The sequence below is a fragment of the Salvelinus namaycush genome, unplaced genomic scaffold (genome assembly GCF_016432855.1).
Source record: "Salvelinus namaycush isolate Seneca unplaced genomic scaffold, SaNama_1.0 Scaffold793, whole genome shotgun sequence".
NCBI classification, from domain to species: Eukaryota; Metazoa; Chordata; class Actinopteri; order Salmoniformes; family Salmonidae; genus Salvelinus; species Salvelinus namaycush.
This window is the reverse complement of record NW_024061523.1, coordinates 2,580-20,978: the sequence shown is the minus strand read 5'-3', so window position 1 is coordinate 20,978 and position 18,399 is coordinate 2,580. Positions and strand designations below refer to the sequence as shown.

At 43.6% G+C, this 18,399-nt stretch overlaps 1 protein-coding gene across 3 annotated transcripts; it reads right to left on the bottom strand.

Annotated features, from left to right (window-relative positions):
- Positions 1–1,744: 1,744 nt before the first annotated feature.
- LOC120042858 (GMP reductase 1-like) lies at positions 1,745–14,292 on the bottom strand. 3 transcript variants are annotated; one of them, XM_038987641.1, is made up of 9 exons: positions 11,834–14,292; positions 9,285–9,404; positions 6,877–6,960; positions 6,269–6,499; positions 5,962–6,043; positions 3,991–4,097; positions 3,719–3,761; positions 3,356–3,515; positions 1,745–2,672 (listed from the first exon to the last, which is right to left on the bottom strand). In XM_038987641.1, the coding sequence occupies exons 1-9, from the start codon at positions 11,918–11,920 to the stop codon at positions 2,492–2,494; spliced, it is 1,095 nt and encodes a 364-aa protein (XP_038843569.1). In that variant the 5' UTR covers positions 11,921–14,292; the 3' UTR covers positions 1,745–2,491. The 3 variants fall into 3 exon arrangements, with proteins under 3 accessions (XP_038843569.1, XP_038843570.1, XP_038843571.1); XM_038987642.1 differs by having other exon boundaries at positions 6,269–6,442; XM_038987643.1 differs by lacking the exon at positions 6,877–6,960 and having other exon boundaries at positions 6,269–6,442.
- Between the last annotated feature and the right edge of the window lie 4,107 nt (positions 14,293–18,399).

The following is an 18,399-nucleotide window of genomic DNA, read 5'->3' as shown; positions in this document are numbered from 1 at the left end:
TTTATGTACAACAGGAAACAGGAAACAAGAGGAATAGAAGACTTCAAAGTTGCTTTTATAACTGTGGTATTACGGTTTAATTTGTAGGATATACTCCAATATGTTCTGTATGATCTATGGTCTCTTTCTTAGGAGAGTTTTTGCAGGTTTATGGACAAAATATTTCAGTTGTAATTTTTTTAAACATTTAATTTAGATTTGAAAAAATTTGTTTAAAGAAACACAAAAGAACATGAACAAATGTATTGTCTCTGTATTATCAGAATAATAAATAACAGAGTCAACTGAAATCCTGTCTTTTAACTGGCTCATCTGTCTTTCATCCATCTTTCAAGAGGAGCAACAGAGCAGCTGCTTACTCTAGTGCTCTGTTATTCCAGCCTGGTCTCATAGACTACACGTAGCATACTCTAGTGCTCTGTTATTCCAGCCTGGTCTCATAGACTACACGTAGCATACTCTAGTGCTCTGTTATTCCAGCCTGGTCTCATAGACTACACGTAACATACTCTAGTGCTCTGTTTTTCCAGCCTGGTCTCATAGACTACACGTAACATACTCTAGTGCTCTGTTTTTCCCAGCCTGGTCTCATAGACTACACGTAACATACTCTAGCGCTCTGTTTTTCCAGCCTGGTCTCATAGACTACACGTAACATACTCTAGTGCTCTGTTTTTCCAGCCTGGTCTCATAGACTACACGTAACATACTCTAGTGCTCTGTTTTTCCAGCCTGGTCTCATAGACTACACGTAACATACTCTAGTGCTCTGTTTTTCCAGCCTGGTCTCATAGACTACACGTAACATACTCTAGTGCTCTGTTTTTCCAGCCTGGTCTCATAGACTACACGTAACATACTCTAGTGCTCTGTTTTTCCAGCCTGGTCTCATAGACTATACGTAACATACTCTAGTGCTCTGTTTTTCCAGCCTGGTCTCATAGACTACACGTAACATACTCTAGTGCGCTGTTTTTTCCAGCCTGGTCTCATAGACTACACGTAACATACTCTAGCGCTCTGTTTTTCCCAGCCTGGTCTCATAGACTACACGTAACATACTCTAGCACTCTGTTTTTCCCAGCCTGGTCTCATAGACTCATGTGCCTCCCGGGTGGCGCAGTGGTCTAGGGCACTGCATCGCAGTGCTAGCTGCGCCACCAGAGTCTCTGGGTTCGCACCCAGGCTCTGTCGCAGCCGGCCGCAACCGGGAGGTCCGTGGGGCGACGCACAATTGGCATAGCGTCGTCCGGGTTAGGGAGGGTTTGGCCGGTAGGGATATCCTTGTCTCAGTATGTAAAAAATGTAATAAAATGTATGCAATGTATGCACTCTACTGTAAGTCGCTCTGGATAAGAGCGTCTGCTAAATGACTAAAATGTAAATGTAATAGACTACACGTAACATACTCTAGTGCTCTGTTTTTTCCAGCCTGGTCTCATAGACTACACGTAACATACTCTAGTGCTCTGTTTTTCCCAGCCTGGTCTCATAGACTACACGTAACATACTCTAGTGCTCTGTTTTTCCAGCCTGGTCTCATAGACTACACGTAACATACTCTAGTGCTCTGTTTTTTACAGCCTGGTCTCATAGACTACACGTAACATACTCTAGCACTCTGTTTTTTCCAGCCTGGTCTCATAGACTACACGTAACATACTCTAGTGCTCTGTTTTTCCAGCCTGGTCTCATAGACTACACGTAACATAGTAAATGTAAATACAAATTCTGAAACACTCAATTTAGTATGATATGTTACATTTGGTATGGTTACATAAGACAGAAGGTTACTTAAGACAAAAAACGAAAGTAGGGTGGTTGGACAGGGTGGATGGGTAGGTGTAAAACGTGAACATCAAGCAACACAAAGGCTGTGTGTTTGAATAACATCACAGACAATTTGATCATTTTAGCTAATTAGCAACTTTGAAACTACTTACCAATTTTTTGCAACTACTTAGCATGTTAGCTAACCCATCCCCTAACCCTAACTTAAACCTAACTCCTAACCTTAATCCCTAACCTGGCTAACATTAGCCACCTAGCTAACATTAGCGTTAGCCACCTAGACACCTAGATAACCTTAGCCTCAACAAATTAGAATTCATAACATATCATACGTTTTGAAAATTCGTAACATATTGTACGAATTATAATTCGTAACATATCCGACGAAATGGAAGATGGACATCCACAAAAGAATACCATGCCAAACGTTACATATCATACTAATTGGAGTGTCACGGATATAAGTTTACTATGTTACGTCTACCCCTGAGTCCAGGTTGGTATTTCTCTCTGTTTCTCCTCTTTCTGTCTACTGTGTACAGGGAAAGTAACTGATGCATTTACATAAATATTGTTGTATATTCACACTTTTACATTTTAAATGAAATCAGCACAATTTAAATCAGGCATTAAGATGTGAAGTGCTAAACAGCCACAAGAAAGATCATGTCTGTCTGTCCGTCCGTCCGTCTATTTACTACTATGTGAACATGTGGCTGGCCTGCTGTGTGACTCTGATAAAGGTGGTCCTGCGACTGAGCTCCTTCAGTTTGGCAGCTCCTACGTAGGTGCAGGTGGAGCGCAGACCACCCAGAATGTCCCTGATGGTGGCCTCTACATCCCCCCTGTACGGTACCTCCACCGTCCTGCCCTCTGACGCTCTGCAGGAGGAGGAGGAGAGGGGTATGGAGGGATTGAGGAAGAGGGGAAAACGTGTCAATAAATCTATGGTCTTTCCATTGGGTTGATCAGGCACATTGATTTCTTAGTCTTCGACATCATCAACAGTTTTGTACTAAATAGACTAGAGCTAACTACTAAATGAACATTTTGTGAAGAAAATGTGTGTTCTTGCTTGTAAGTTAGTTAGTCATAAAAACTGAAAGGATACTGTATTTATATAGTGTGGGCGGAAGGTAGGCTATTGCAGGGGTTCCCAACCAGGGGTACAAGGACCCCCGGGGGTACTTGAGAAGACTCATGAGACCATAGGCCTCCTGGTAAAATGCACGAGGGGGTACTTCAGGGGTACTCCAGGCAGAGCTAAATTCAGTTGGTGGCACAGTAACCGAAGAAGGCTGGGAACCACTGGCCTAGCAGTTAGATCATTGGGCCATTAACCGTAAGGTTGCTACTTTGAAGCCCCGGCAAGGTGAAAACAATCTGCTGAAGGGCCCTTGAGCAAGGCACTTAACACTAATTTCTCCAGGGCCCTGGCTGTGACCTCACTCTCCGATGGCGTCTCAGGGAGAGTGGGATATGCCCCCCCCAAAAATAAAAAATTCCAATTCATATGTGTAAAACAGGACAGATATAAGCACCCACTAAATGAGTATTATTTGACCTGTACTCTGCCACTCCCCCGACATGTTTCTTCATGGCCGTGTCAGAGCTCATCCCATAGAACAGCTTGACCTTTCTGCCATTCTTCTCAATGACCTCCCCGGCACACTGGTCGTGGCCAGCCAGCATGCCCCCCAGCATCACAAAATCAGCTCCAGCGCCTAGAATCACACACACACACACACACACACAACCCTGTTGAGAGAGGGGCAGGCAAGGCAGTATCTTTGAGTGACACAACACAATGCATGCGTTCCAAATGCATCCTATTACCAATATAGTGCACTACTATGACCAGGCCCTATAGAGAATAGGACACACACAATGTCACTATGATAGTATGATTTATCAAACCAGGACTCACCAAATGCCTTAGCCACATCGCCAGGACAGCTGCAGCCGCCATCCTGGTGAGATAAAACAAAACATATTGAGCAAACATTGTGGAACGTTCAGTGGTTTAATCTCTCAAAGGGAAAGCCAGGCGTAACCCGAGCTCCAGCACCTTTAACCCCTGGGTTCGTTCAGATATAAATGTTGTGTAGATACATGTATTGTGCAGGTGCGTTGCACCCTCCTGAATCTGACCCAAGAGGTCAGAATGTCAGAAGGTTCTTGAGGTCAGAGGTCACTCACTGAGATGATGTGACCCTTCAGGCCGTGGGCGGAGTCTGCACACTCGATGACAGCACTGAGCTGGGGGTATCCCACTCCCGTCTTAATACGCGTCGTACACACAGAACCTAGAGGGGAATCATGACGTGTCAGTTTGTCAGGAGCTGAATGCACTCAGCTGAACTATTTCTCTCTCTTGAAGGGAGCCCTGGTGAACTCATGACTCCATATAGTGCTCTACTTATAGTGCACTATGTAGGGAAGAGGGTGCTAGAGTAACAGACAGAGTAACAGACAGAGTAACATAGTAACATAGAGTAACATACAGAGTAACAGACAGAGTAACATAGTAACATAGAGTAACAGACAGAGTAACAGACAGAGTAACAGACAGAGTAACAGACAGAGTAACATAGTAACATAGAGTAACAGACAGAGTAACATAGTAACATAGAGTAACATAGTAACATAGAGTAACAGACAGAGTAACAGACAGAGTAACATAGTAACATAGAGTAACAGACAGAGTAACAGACAGAGTAACATAGTAACATAGAGTAACAGACAGAGTAACAGACAGAGTAACAGAGTAACAAGGTAACAGACAGAGTAACATAGTAACATAGAGTAACAGACAGAGTAACATAGTAACATAGAGTAACATAGTAACATAGAGTAACAGACAGAGTAACATAGTAACATAGAGTAACAGACAGAGTAACAGACAGAGTAACATAGTAACATAGAGTAACAGACAGAGTAACAGACAGAGTAACATAGTAACATAGAGTAACATAGTAACATAGAGTAACAGACAGAGTAACAGACAGAGTAACATAGTAACATAGAGTAACAGACAGAGTAACAGACAGAGTAACAGACAGAGTAACATAGTAACATAGAGTAACATAGTAACATAGAGTAACAGACAGAGTAACAGACAGAGTAACATAGTAACATAGAGTAACAGACAGAGTAACAGACAGAGTAACATAGTAACATAGAGTAACAGACAGAGTAACAGACAGAGTAACATAGTAACATAGAGTAACAGACAGAGTAACAGACAGAGTAACAGACAGAGTAACATAGTAACATAGAGTAACAGACAGAGTAACAGACAGAGTAACATAGTAACATAGAGTAACATAGTAACATAGAGTAACAGACAGAGTAACAGACAGAGTAACATAGTAACATAGAGTAACAGACAGAGTAACAGACAGAGTAACATAGTAACATAGAGTAACAGACAGAGTAACAGACAGAGTAACATAGTAACATAGAGTAACAGACAGAGTAACAGACAGAGTAACAGACAGAGTAACATAGTAACATAGAGTAACAGACAGAGTAACAGACAGAGTAACATAGTAACATAGAGTAACAGACAGAGTAACAGACAGAGTAACAGACAGAGTAACATAGTAACATAGAGTAACAGACAGAGTAACAGACAGAGTAACAGACAGAGTAACAGACAGAGTAACATAGTAACATAGAGTAACAGACAGAGTAACATAGTAACATAGAGTAACAGACAGAGTAACATAGTAACATAGAGTAACAAGGTAACAGACAGAATAACCGACAGAGTAACCGGCGGAGTAACAGGCAGAGTAGCGGACAGAGTAACATACGGAGTAACAGACAAAGTAACAGACAGAGTAAGAGAGTAACAGACAGAGTACCAGAGTAACATACAGAGTAACATACAGAGTAACATACAGAGTAACAGACAGAGTAACAGAGTAACAGACAGAGTAACAGAGTAACAGACAGAGTAACAGCCAGAGTAACAGTCGGAGTAACAGACATAGTAACAGACAGAGTAACAGGCGGAGTACCAGAGTAACCGACGGGGTAACAGACAGAGTAACAGACAGAGTAACAGATGGAGTACCAGAGTAACAGACAGAGTAACATAGTAACATACAGAGTAACAGGCAGAGTATCAGACATAGTAACAGAGTACCAGAGTAACAGACCCACCTGGCCCAATACCCACTTTAATGATGTCAGCTCCTGCCAGGATCAGCTCCTCCACCATCTCTCCAGTCACCACGTTGCCAGCCTGACCACAGACAGACACACAGGCAGACACACAGGCAGACATAGTCATAGCATTTAGAATCCCTATACAGCTACCAAACCAACTAACTACCAAACAGGTGATAGTTTAACATTGCATGGCACATCACATTGCACATGTAAGAATATTTGCAGTAATTAAAACGACATAAGCAAATGAAGTCTTCAAAAGCTGTTCAGCTGTGTTAACTTGATGGAACGGCCTCACCATGATAGTGTGTTGGGGAAACCTCCCCCTGACGGTTTTGACAAACTCCACAAAGTGTTCAGAGTAGCCGTTGGCCACGTCCAGACAGATGAATCTGATGTCAGAGACGGTCTCCAGGACGCTGCACAGCTTCTCCAGGTCGGCTTGACCGCTGCCTGAGCTGACCGCTACGTGCTGAGGGGGACGGGGCAGCAGTGTGAGAGAACAACCAGGGTTGGAAGGATGGAGGTGCTACCGTAGAAATAGAATCCTTAGAACGGGTCTGGAGCCTCTGACCACGGCAATTTGACTGGTAAACTCATGGGGGAAACTCAAAATAGCTACCAGTGCGCACACATTATGGCATCCTTGACTTGTAAAGGGGTGGCTGTTCTAGCGATTATACTTCTATGGGTGCTACTATAAGCACTCCCATAACAAATCAGAGCACTAGTTCTTATAAGCATTGGAAACATTACCATGGGTCACCCACTATTTCCATAACAACTCCTGAATTCAATACATTGTTCACACCCTGAGGACACCACTGTTGCATGGGGTCATGAAAATACTGTGTGAAGACAATTCTAGCTGTCCTCCAAACATTGTTGTCGAGGATTATTACAAACCTCCAAACATTCTGGAAACTTGGCTGCAAAAGCCTTCCACTCCTCCACAGTGTAGTGCTTCTGCATGGCGGTGAAGAGAGTTTGCTAGAGGAGAATGTAGAGAAACAAGAAGAACGGAAATTCACAGCGTTACTTAGTCCTCTGGCAACTGACCTTTCACGTCATCACCCTGGCAACCCTTTCACAGGTCATCACCCCGGCTACCCTTTCACAGGTCATCACCCTGGCAACCCTTTCACAGGTCATCACCCCGGCTACCCTTTCACAGGTCATCACCCTGTCAACCCTTTCACAGGTCATCAGGTTGTCAAGACTTCACTGAAGCAGACCTGGGGATGACTGGACTTGTTGTTGTTGTTGTTGACAGAGAAACAACAGAACCACTGGAGTTTTTCCTGGTCTGATCACGTGGTCAGTAGTAACTCCCTGATCCTTACCATGGCATGTGTCCAGGTCTGATCACGTGGTCAGTAGTAACTCCCTGATCCTTACCATGGCACGTGTCCAGGTCTGATCACGTGGTCAGTAGAAACTCCCTGATCCTTACCATGGCATGTGTCCAGGTCTGATCACGTGGTCAGTAGAAACTCCCTGATCCTTACCATGGCATGTGTCCTGGTCTGATCACGTGGTCAGTAGTAACTCCCTGATCCTTACCATGGCATGTGTCCAGGTCTGATCACGTGGTCAGTAGTAACTCCCTGATCCTTACCATGGCATGTGTCCAGGTCTGATCACGTGGTCAGTAGTAACTCCCTGATCCTTACCATGGCATGTGTCCAGGTCTGATCACGTGGTCAGTAGTAACTCCCTGATCCTTACCATGGCATGTGTCCAGGTCTGATCACGTGGTCAGTAGAAACTCCCTGATCCTTACCATGGCATGTGTCCTGGTCTGATCACGTGGTCAGTAGTAACTCCCTGATCCTTACCATGGCATGTGTCCAGGTCTGATCACGTGGTCAGTAGAAACTCCCTGATCCTTACCATGGCATGTGTCCTGGTCTGATCACGTGGTCAGTAGTAACTCCCTGATCCTTACCATGGCATGTGTTCTGGTCTGATCACGTGGTCAGTAGAAACTCCCTGATCCTTACCATGGCATGTGTCCTGGTCTGATCACGTGGTCAGTAGTAACTCCCTGATCCTTACCATGGCATGTGTCCAGCAGTGTTTCTAATGACCACACCAGGTGTGTGTCTCATATGGCAACTCCAACACCATCATTAAGTTTGCTGATGACACAACAGAGGTAGGCCTGATCACCAACAACGATGAGACAGCCTATAGGGAGGAGGTCAGAGACCTGATCGTGTGGTGCAAGGACAACAACCTCTCCCTCAACGTGACCAAGACAAAGGAGATGATTGTGGACTACAGGAAAAGGAGGACTGAGCACGCTCCCATTCTCATCGACGGGGCTGTAGTGGAGCAGGTTGAGAGCTTCAAGTTCCTTGGCGTCATCACCAACAAACTAACATGGCTCAAGCACACCAAGACAGTTGTGAAGAGGGCATGAAAAAAACCTATTCCCCCTCAGGAGACTGAAAAGATTTGGCATGGGTTCTCAGATCCTCAAAAGGTTTTACAGCTGCACCATCGAGAGCATCCTGATGGGTTGTATCACTGCCTGGTATGGCAACTGCTTGGCCTCCGACTGCAAGGCACTACAGAGTGTAGTGCGAACGGCCCAGTACATCACTGGGGCCAAGATTCCTGCCATCCGGGATCTCTATACCAGATGTGGTCAGAGGAAGGCCCTAAAAATTGTCAAAGACTCCAGCCACTCTATTCATAGACTGTTCTCTCTGCTACCGCACGGCAAGCGGTACCGGAGCGCAAAGTCTAGGTCCAAGCGGCTCCTAAATTGCTTCTATGCCCAAGCCATGAAACTCCTGACCAGCTAATCAAATGGCTACCCAGACTATTTGAAAATCAATTTGATTTGACTATTGACCAGAGCCCTGTGGGAATAGGGTGCAGTTTGGGAATAGGGTGCCGTTTGGGAATAAGGTGCCGTTTGGGAATAGGGTGCCGTCATTTGGGAATAGGGTGCCATTTGGGAATAGGGTGCCATTTGGGAATAGGGTGCCGTTTGGGAATAGGGTGCCGTTTGGGAATAGGGTGCCGTTTGGGAATAAGGTGCCGTTTGGGAATAGGGTGCCATCATTTGGAATAGGGTGCTGTCATTTGGGAATAGGGTGCCGTCATTTGGGAATAGGGTGCCGTTTGGGAATAAGGTGCCATTTGGGAATAAGGTGCCATTTGGGAATAAGGTGCCATTTGGGAATAAGGTGCCATTTGGGAATAGAGTGCCATTTGGGAGTAGAGTGCCGTTTGGGAATAGAGTGCCATTTGGGAATAGAGTGCCATTTGGAATGCACAATCCCAAACGGTACAGTGCTTACCTTGCTGAGGACCTGTGCCATCTCAAAGGTGCCCGTGGTGTCCATGTTGGCAGCGATGATGGGGATGCCATGGTAACTCTGCTTGGAATTACGGAACGTGAACGTCCTCCGTAGGTCCACCTGTGAGGAGGGGAGCACAGTAACAATAAATAATCAAAGTGTATCCCAAATGGGACCCTATTCCCTATATAGTGCACTACTTCTGACCAGAGCCCTATGTGCACTACATAGAGAACAGAGGGTGCCATTTGGGACGCAAGCCAATAAATCACACATTTTATTCATGAACGCCTTTCGAAACACCAAAAGGTAGAAATGCACATCATAAAAAGGAGGAATCGAAGAGGAAACCACACAGGCATTTAGCACTAGGAGTTGTGGGTAAACTGCCTGAAGTCAGGACAGTTGACATAACATGAGAGGATTGGGAAGACCAGTTAAGTTGTGGTAATGTATAACATACAGGTGATGTTTGCTGGGTTTGACCCCAGAGTGACGACCTGTATTGAAACTGTTTGAGGGTTTAAATAAGTTAGAACACTGGTATTGAAGTAGATTAAAAAATATTCATCATATTCATGTTCATATTTCTCCCCGAGACGTCTCTCCATCTGGGATAACATGTATGACAATGGTGGCAACAGATAACCTATTATCCATCCTTCAATCTAATTCAATTACTAATCAACGAACCAATGGCTGCTAGTGAGTGTATGGCCGTATGCTAAAAGCATAATATTGTGCCAACTACAGTAAAACGACACATAAACAAAAAGCCTTGATCTCAATCCTCTGATGATGATGTCTCATTGTTTCCTCAGCCTGCCTGGGTTCATCATGAATCAGCCTGAGCATCAGCCTGCCTGGGTTCATCATGAATCAGCCTGAGCATCAGCCTGCCTGGGTTCACCATACATCAGCCTGCCTCAGCCTGCCTGGGTTCATCATGAATCAGCCTGAGCATCAGCCTGCCTGGGTTCACCATACATCAGCCTGAATCAGCCTGCCTGGGTTCATCATGAATCAGCCTGAATGGGTCCATCATGAATCAGCCTTAATCAGCCTGCCTGTGTTCACCATGAATCAGCCTGTCTGTCTGGGTTAATCAGGAATCAGTCTGAAGCTCAGCCTGTCTGGGTTCACTGTGAATCAGCCTGAATCAGCCTGTCTGTGAATCAGCCTGAATCAGCCTGTCTGGGTTCACCCTGAATCAGCCTGTCTGGGTAAATCATTAAAAAAAATAATCAACTAGAACTTCAGATGTAGGACAGAACAGATTAACAGTGTCTCTGTCTACATCCCAAATGGCACCCTATTCCCTATATAGTACTCTACTTTTGAGAGCCCTATGGTGCATTATATAGGGAATAGGGTGCCATTTGGGATGCACACTCAGTGTCACACTCAGTGTCCCCTATGGGCCCTGGTCAAAAGAAGTGCACTATATAGGGAATCTAGTGCCATATGGGAATACGGTGCAAGGCTGACTCTCATGTCATGTTCTGTAAAAAAATATATATATAAAATAGAAACACCCACAAATCTAGTTTTTTCAACCAATCATTATTCAGTAACTGGTTCCAAAGCCTTGTTTCAGTTTCAAAGTGTTACCTGAACTTTGTTAGTAGGCCCAACAAAAGCTCTAATATGAGAAAACGGAGGAAGAAAATTCAGCCAACTTAAAGAGATGGGTTTGCTCTATTTGTCTCATATGTTCATTCAACTATAAATTATTATTTTTGGTATCTTACCTGAAAAAAAGGCTGTGGAACAGCCACAAATGTCCTAATAACGGCCTGTGGATTGTTGTCAACAATGAGGCATATTCCATTTAGTTAGCGTTTAACGCAGTGTGTCATGTATCATATCACGCCGTGTCATGTGTCATATCACGCCATTTCATGTGTCATATCACGCCATTTCATGTGTCATATCACGCCATTTCATGTCTCTTGTCATGTCTCTCATGTCATTACATAGCGGTATAGGTGTTGACAGGTGCTAGCCAGGCAGAACATTGTGAACTCTGTGCCAGGCAGGCAGTGGGAGAAGGCACAAAGACACACACACATTGACGTATGCACACACACACACACACACACACAAAGACCAACATGCAGAGTCAAACACACACAAGCATGCACGCACAGGCGCACACACACGCACATTCCAGCCTTGCTATGGGAAGGTGACCTCCACACACACACAGGGGAGGTTACTGTGCTCTGCTGTAGCAGGCTAAGGAACCAGAGTATGTTCTACACAGATATCCTCTACGTCACCAGTTCTAGATGGAATCCTATGGTATCTCTTTCACCACTGACCCTCCACAACTGACCAACCCAACACAGCTGGCTTGGGCTAGTTAGTATGTCATTTGTGATTCAACGTAGATTTGAACATTGTACATAAGACTTAATGTTCTTGGTCCCCTTGGGAGTCCACCATGGCTCCACCTTTCACGTTTCTGTGCTAACAAGGCAAAACTCATTAGACATCTACAACAGCAGCTATAAAGGCTGGTTTATAATAACCCATCCTCTCCTTACCTCTGACCTGCTCTTCAGGCTGCTTCTCTTGGGTCTGAACAGGACATCTTTAAAGTCCAGCTTCACATCCACGTCTATCCTGGGCATGATGGCCTGTCACCTCCGGGATGGTCCAATCCCTGTCCCAGTCCAATAAATCAGTAATTCTATAAATCACTAGATCAACATAGCCTGTGATCTGGTCTGCTGAGACCCAGACAGTAGCCAACCCTGAACCTCCAGATGCATCAAGTATTTATAGCATGCTAACAGGCACTCCTCTCCCAGCAGCACAAGCACCTATGGCTTTATTTGGCCTGCCCTCCTTTTCCCCTCTCTCTCTCTCTCTCTCTCTCTCTCTCTCTCTCTCTCTCTCTCTTTCTCTCACTCAGATAATTGAGAGCAGTGCAGAGGGAGGCAGCCGCAGTTGCAGCAGTAGTAGTAGTGGTATTGTCACTGGCCATCTGACACACATTCATGTCAGATGGACCTATCACTGCAGAGAACAGCACAGCTGCTGACAGAACCAGGAAGTGCTGGAGTCAGTCAACATCCTCAGAGGGGATGGGGTGAGGTATATACACTAAAACATTCACAAGGTGGGAAACCCCCCCCCCCCCAAAAAAAATGTATGGGTCACTGAAGGCCAAATTCTGTGCATTACTTTGCATTAATTCTATGTGTTATTATCCTATGGATAAAATGATCATCGTCATCCTCTTCATTGTATCATTCTATTCATCATCGTCACCATGATCATCAACTATATAATCAAAATAACTTCTCAAATATTGAGAAAACGGCATGGAACCTGAATTGCACAATGAAATAGGGTTTATTACCCAACTATACCACTAGGTGGGGAAAGAGAGTTTCTTTTCAAGAGGAAAAGGCTGGAGTACAAACTGTTCCAAAGTCCCACAAAGAAATGTCCAGATAACTGTGGACTGTATCAACAATGAGACATATTACATTTAGTTAGTATTTAACACAAATGATCACCTTAACAAATTATGATATCTTCACCCTGCATCCCATAGGCTTTGAGGAACTTTGATGAATTCAACAAAAAGTTATTCAAATGAGCAGTTGTTCACCTGTTTACATTGTGTGTAGCCTAAAGTGTTTTTTTTTTTTTTTTTACATTTGTCAAATGAATATTTTATTTCTCCCATTTTAAAGTATTGAATTGGTTATCTTTCAAAATCATCAAATTGGATCAAATTGTTGAAAATCCTAAACCTGGCCATAAGCCTTCCCTTTCACCATCTATTTCCTCAAGTCTATACAGCAGGTGATGAAGATAACCCAGACTACCATCATCTATAGGTTCATTGTACATTCTATCCTGACAATGATTGGCACTGTATACTTTGGATTTAAATAAATGAAAATCAGAAACCTGGCCCCCAGGGCTGCGTTACCTCCTGTGTCCCCTTTTTGGTTCTTGTGTTTTCGGTTTGTTTGTGGTTTGAATAACTTGCAATGGTTTCAGATGTGTTCCTGAGCCAGAGAACAGTCACTGTAACTAGAAAGAGGAACAGTACATTCCAAACCTAATGGAACCATGACTATTAAATATCTATTAAATGTTCTGGTCTCAACTCCACTGAGCCTGCTCAACCCAGATCCAAAAGAAACCATCACTTTTCCACCATGTGACAGAAACATGGTTACTGACATGTCACTCTTGTAGTCTCTTGCTAGGCACATTGTCATGGCTGCTGGGTTGGGGACAAAAGTAACGCAGTGTTAAAATGAGCATGAGCCAAGCAGCCAGAGCAAGGCAGTTAACCCACTGTTCCCCCGGGCGCCGAAGACGTGGATGTTGATTAAGGCAGCCCCCCCGCACCTCTCTGATTCAGAGGGTTAAATGAGGAAGACACATTTCAGTTGAAGGCATCCAGTTGTACAACTGACTAGGTATCCGCCTCTTTCCCTTATGATAAAAACATAACTGGCCTACTTCAAGGGGTCTCTGAGCAAAATACACTTTTACAATTGCCCCCAGTGTCCCCTAATCACCGATGGAAGTTGTCACTCAGATATCTGTCTTTAGGTTATCAGTAACAGCATTGCTCAGTGCAAATGCAACGCCATTAGGATCTCTATGACATCTTGAGACTAGTCCACAACTGATAGAAAATGCTCACAAATGAAACATTAAGTACAAAAAAATATATTTTATTAATACTTGAAAATAAATATGAAAGCTTGGTTTAATTTCAACTCATTAAAACATAGCTTTAAATACAGAACAGAACCTTAACTAAATAAATCTTTGATCAACAAATTGAAATCCATTGTTCAGGTACATAGTGTAAATAGCTATTTAAAAAGAAATGAAGACCTTTGGTAGAGAATTCTTCTCCATTTCATTTAACCCTTATTTTACCAGTTAAGTTGACTGAGAACATTTTCTCATTTACAGCAACGACCTGGGGAATAGTTACGGGGGAGAGGAGGGGGGATGTATGAGCCAATTGGCAGCTGGGGATGATTAGGTGGCCATGATGGTATGAGGGCCAGATTGGGAATTTAGCCAGGACATCAGGGTTAACACCCCTACTTTAACAATAAGTGCCATGGGATCTTTAGTGACCACAGAGAGTCAGGACACCTGTTTAACGTCCCATCCGAAAGACGACACGCTACACAGGGCAATGTCCCCAAACACTGTCCTGGGTCATTGGGATATTTTTTTTAGAGCAGAGGAAAGGGTGCCTCCTACTGGCCCTCCAACACCACTTCGAGCAGCATCCAGCATTCAGAGCAAGCCAGCAGTGGGATGCCGGGTGGTATGAGAAGCAATAATGTGACTTCTGTAGACTGGTAACAGGCCTGGTATGGTACCTTTTTTGAACTCGCTGCAGGTCAGAAGATAAATTGAGTAACTCATCTGTGGAAGACAGTGGGAACATCCATCCCAACTGACACCCTATATAGTGCACTACTTCATTACAGCCCTATGAGCCCTGATAAAAAATAAAATAAAGACTATTTAACTGGTCTGGTACACTCTTCTAATCTAATGTAATGACTATTTCAACACTATGGTCAGAGACATCACATTTTGCTGATATACCGTTTGTATATGGCAGAGATAAAGATATCAAAATACAATGGAGTGTAAAGTATACATATATTGAACAAAAAGCTTATTTCTCTCAAATTGTGCACAAATTTGTTTACATCCCTGTTAGTGAGCATTTCCCCTGTGCCAAGATAATCAAGAAGCTGGCATATCAAGAAGCTGATTAAACAGCACAATCATTACACAGGTGCTGGGGACAATAAAAGATCGCTTTAAAATGTGCAGTTGTCACACAACACAATGCCACAGATGTCTCAAGTTGAGGGAGCGTGCAATTGGCATGCTGACTGCAGGAATGTCCACCAGAGATGTTGCCAGAGAAATTAATGTTCAGAATGCTACTGTATGCAGTCATATAGCACCTCATACAGTAGCACACTACTACTACTACTACACCAATACTGCAGTACTACTACACTACTGGTATACTACCCCTGGTATACAACTACTGCAGCACTACTACAGGTATACTACTAGAGCACTACCCCTGGTATACAACTACTGGTATACAACTACTGGTATACAACTACTGGTATACTACCCCTGGTATACAACTACTGCAGCACTACTACTGGTATACTACTAGAGCACTACCCCTGGTATACAACTACTACAGCACTACTACTGGTATACTACTACAGCACTACCCCTGATATACAACTACTGGTATACTACCCCTGGTATACAACTACTGCAGCACTACTACTGGTATACTACTAGAGCACTACCCCTGGTATACAACTACTGCAGCACTACTACTGGTATACTACTAGAGCACTACCCCTGGTATACAACTACTGCAGCACTACTACTGGTATACTACTAGAGCACTACCCCTGGTATACAACTACTACAGCACTACTACTGGTATACTACTACAGCACTACCCCTGGTATACAACTACTACAGCACTACTACTGGTCTACTACTACAGCACTACCCCTGATATACAACTACTGGTATAGTACCCCTGGTATAGTCCTACTGCAGCACTACCCCTGGTATACTACTACTGCACTACTACTGGTATACTACTACTACAGCACTACCCCTGGTATACAACTACTACAGCACTACTAACGTAAACTCACGTAAACTCGTACATCACTGTGGTCCGTACAATTGCCCTTATTTTAGCGCCCTAAAAACGTAATACTTCCAGATCAACTGTAATGTCAATACCATTGTAGAGCACAATTTCTCCCCTTTCCAACATAATCAATTACATGACCTAAACGCTGCACGTTTCTGCATAATTCAAGCAGGCAATGAGCCCCGTCGTGTCTTTTTAAAAATGGCGGGTGGGGAAGCGAAACTAATGCGTGATAGTGAGAAGGAGAGATATTGTGTGGAAAATTGCTTTTTTTTCACTCAATCTGTCCAACTTATCACCTTATCGCCTCTAAAATGTAAATAAAACACTATGAAGAGTTTATATAATGTGTCATTACATACCTACTTGAAGGTTTGTGTCGAATTTTAATCGGGTTTTTAGGGCGGTGCTAAAGTGATCTTAGAAGTAAACAGCGGCTTTGAGAATGATGATCGTATGCAATGATGACGCAAAAAATGACTAGGTATCCCCCCTTACCCCCGTCACTGTCCATTTCTTGTTTTTAAACGATGAGAGAAGTGCTACACCTGGTGGAGAGAGATTGTAAGACAGAAATAGTTGCTTTATGCGTGCTGTACATTACGACATGACACGTCACGATGTAACGGAGGGTCCGTTTTTTCAACTTTTCTCCAATACTATAGAACCATTGCCATGTCGATCAACGCTTGAATAGAAACCTAGTTCACACCCCCGACTTTGAAGTCAACACAGTCGCTACAGTCCCATTCGTTTTCTTTGCAGCCTCGTTTGAATGTTGCGGTTACGCACATTTGTACGGAATGGGGTGAGTTTACGTTACTGGTATTTATGGTTTGCACGTTGCTTCACAATATTGTTTTGAAGGTTAGTTTTAGGACTGATGCCCAACTGAACATTCTACTCAATGCATCCTCATTGGGGGCTGATGAAGATTCGGTCTGAAGTTTGTTACTGTGGCTTGAAAACACGATGACATTTCTAAAGGCGGCAAATAATTAGTAGGAAAACCTTTTTTTCATCATTTTGATGTCGCCGGATTAACTTTAGATGCAGTATAACGTTAGCCAGCTAGCTAAGACTGAGGGGAGATCTCCAGATTTTAGCTAGCTAACATTAGCAATGATAGCTATTTTGAACGAAACTTGCTAGCTAATGACAACATTGCTATCTGTCTAAAGTAAATTTGACGACATGATGGCAAAGTTGTTTCCTACTAAATATGTGCCTACCTTCAGCAATGTCATAGTACTCCAAGCCCTTAGTGTAATTTAGACGACAAAGTCAATAGCCATGGTTTTACTTTTGAGCATCAATATGGCTGCAGCGTCTTTAGAACATCGATAACAATGGCAACAACACGACCAAGTGACGGAGGTGCAACCCATGAATACTGCCACAGTAATACCACTGGTATACTACTACAGTAATACTACTGTATGCAGTCATATATAGGAAGTAGGAGGGAATAAACAGGAAATCCAAAACATTTAGGAAAACCTGGGAATGTTAAGCCAAATTTTACAACCCTAACTGGTAGTAAATCTATGTGTGACAGATCTTGTCTGTGCTGGTGTAGAACTCTCTGGAGGAACAGAGGTGAGTGGCCAGGTCTCTGGGAATATTGAAGGGGGCAGCACTGCTCACTGCCAGGGACAGCAGGTTGGCACAGGTGGGCAGGTAGATGTGCTGGACATGGTCCACCTCTGACCGACACACCGGGCACACCTGAAGGGTAGAGATCAAAAGATTTGATTAGAATATAATATGCTAATCTAACATTAAAACACTGTATACATGTGACTTGTGCGGAATCAAAACAGACTATTGTTAAGATACAGTCCTATAGAGCTGGATGAATTAGTCTATATATTCTTGGATTAACGGTGTCCACAGAGTAGCTGACAGTACTGCCCTACAGGCATTTAACCTATGACCTACAGGCTACAGAATGTTCAGGACGGCCAATAAACCATGGGAAGAAGGGTAACTATCGATTCTGCAAACATTCCTCCCGTCTACCATACCCCTCCTCGCCAAACAGTTCACTTAATTTGCTTAAAAAAGGGAAAAACAGTACCAGCTCTTTTCATGAACTGCCAACCACCCTGACCTCTCTAAAAGTTTACCTTGGAGCTTCAAAGTTCATTCAGCACAGTGGAAGATACTAGAACACGGCGTTATGGTGTAACAGGGACTAGTGTTTAGTGCTGCTGCCCCTGGAACACATAAAACCCACGGAGGCTGCGGTTTCAAACCCCAACTGAGTCACATTCCATTCTGTCCTTCTCCTCCATTTCAATCCCTTCTTCACTGTATCTATCAATACAGACTACAAAATACATCAACAATTATATACTGTACACACCACACAACCGGTCAAAAGTTTTAGAAACACCT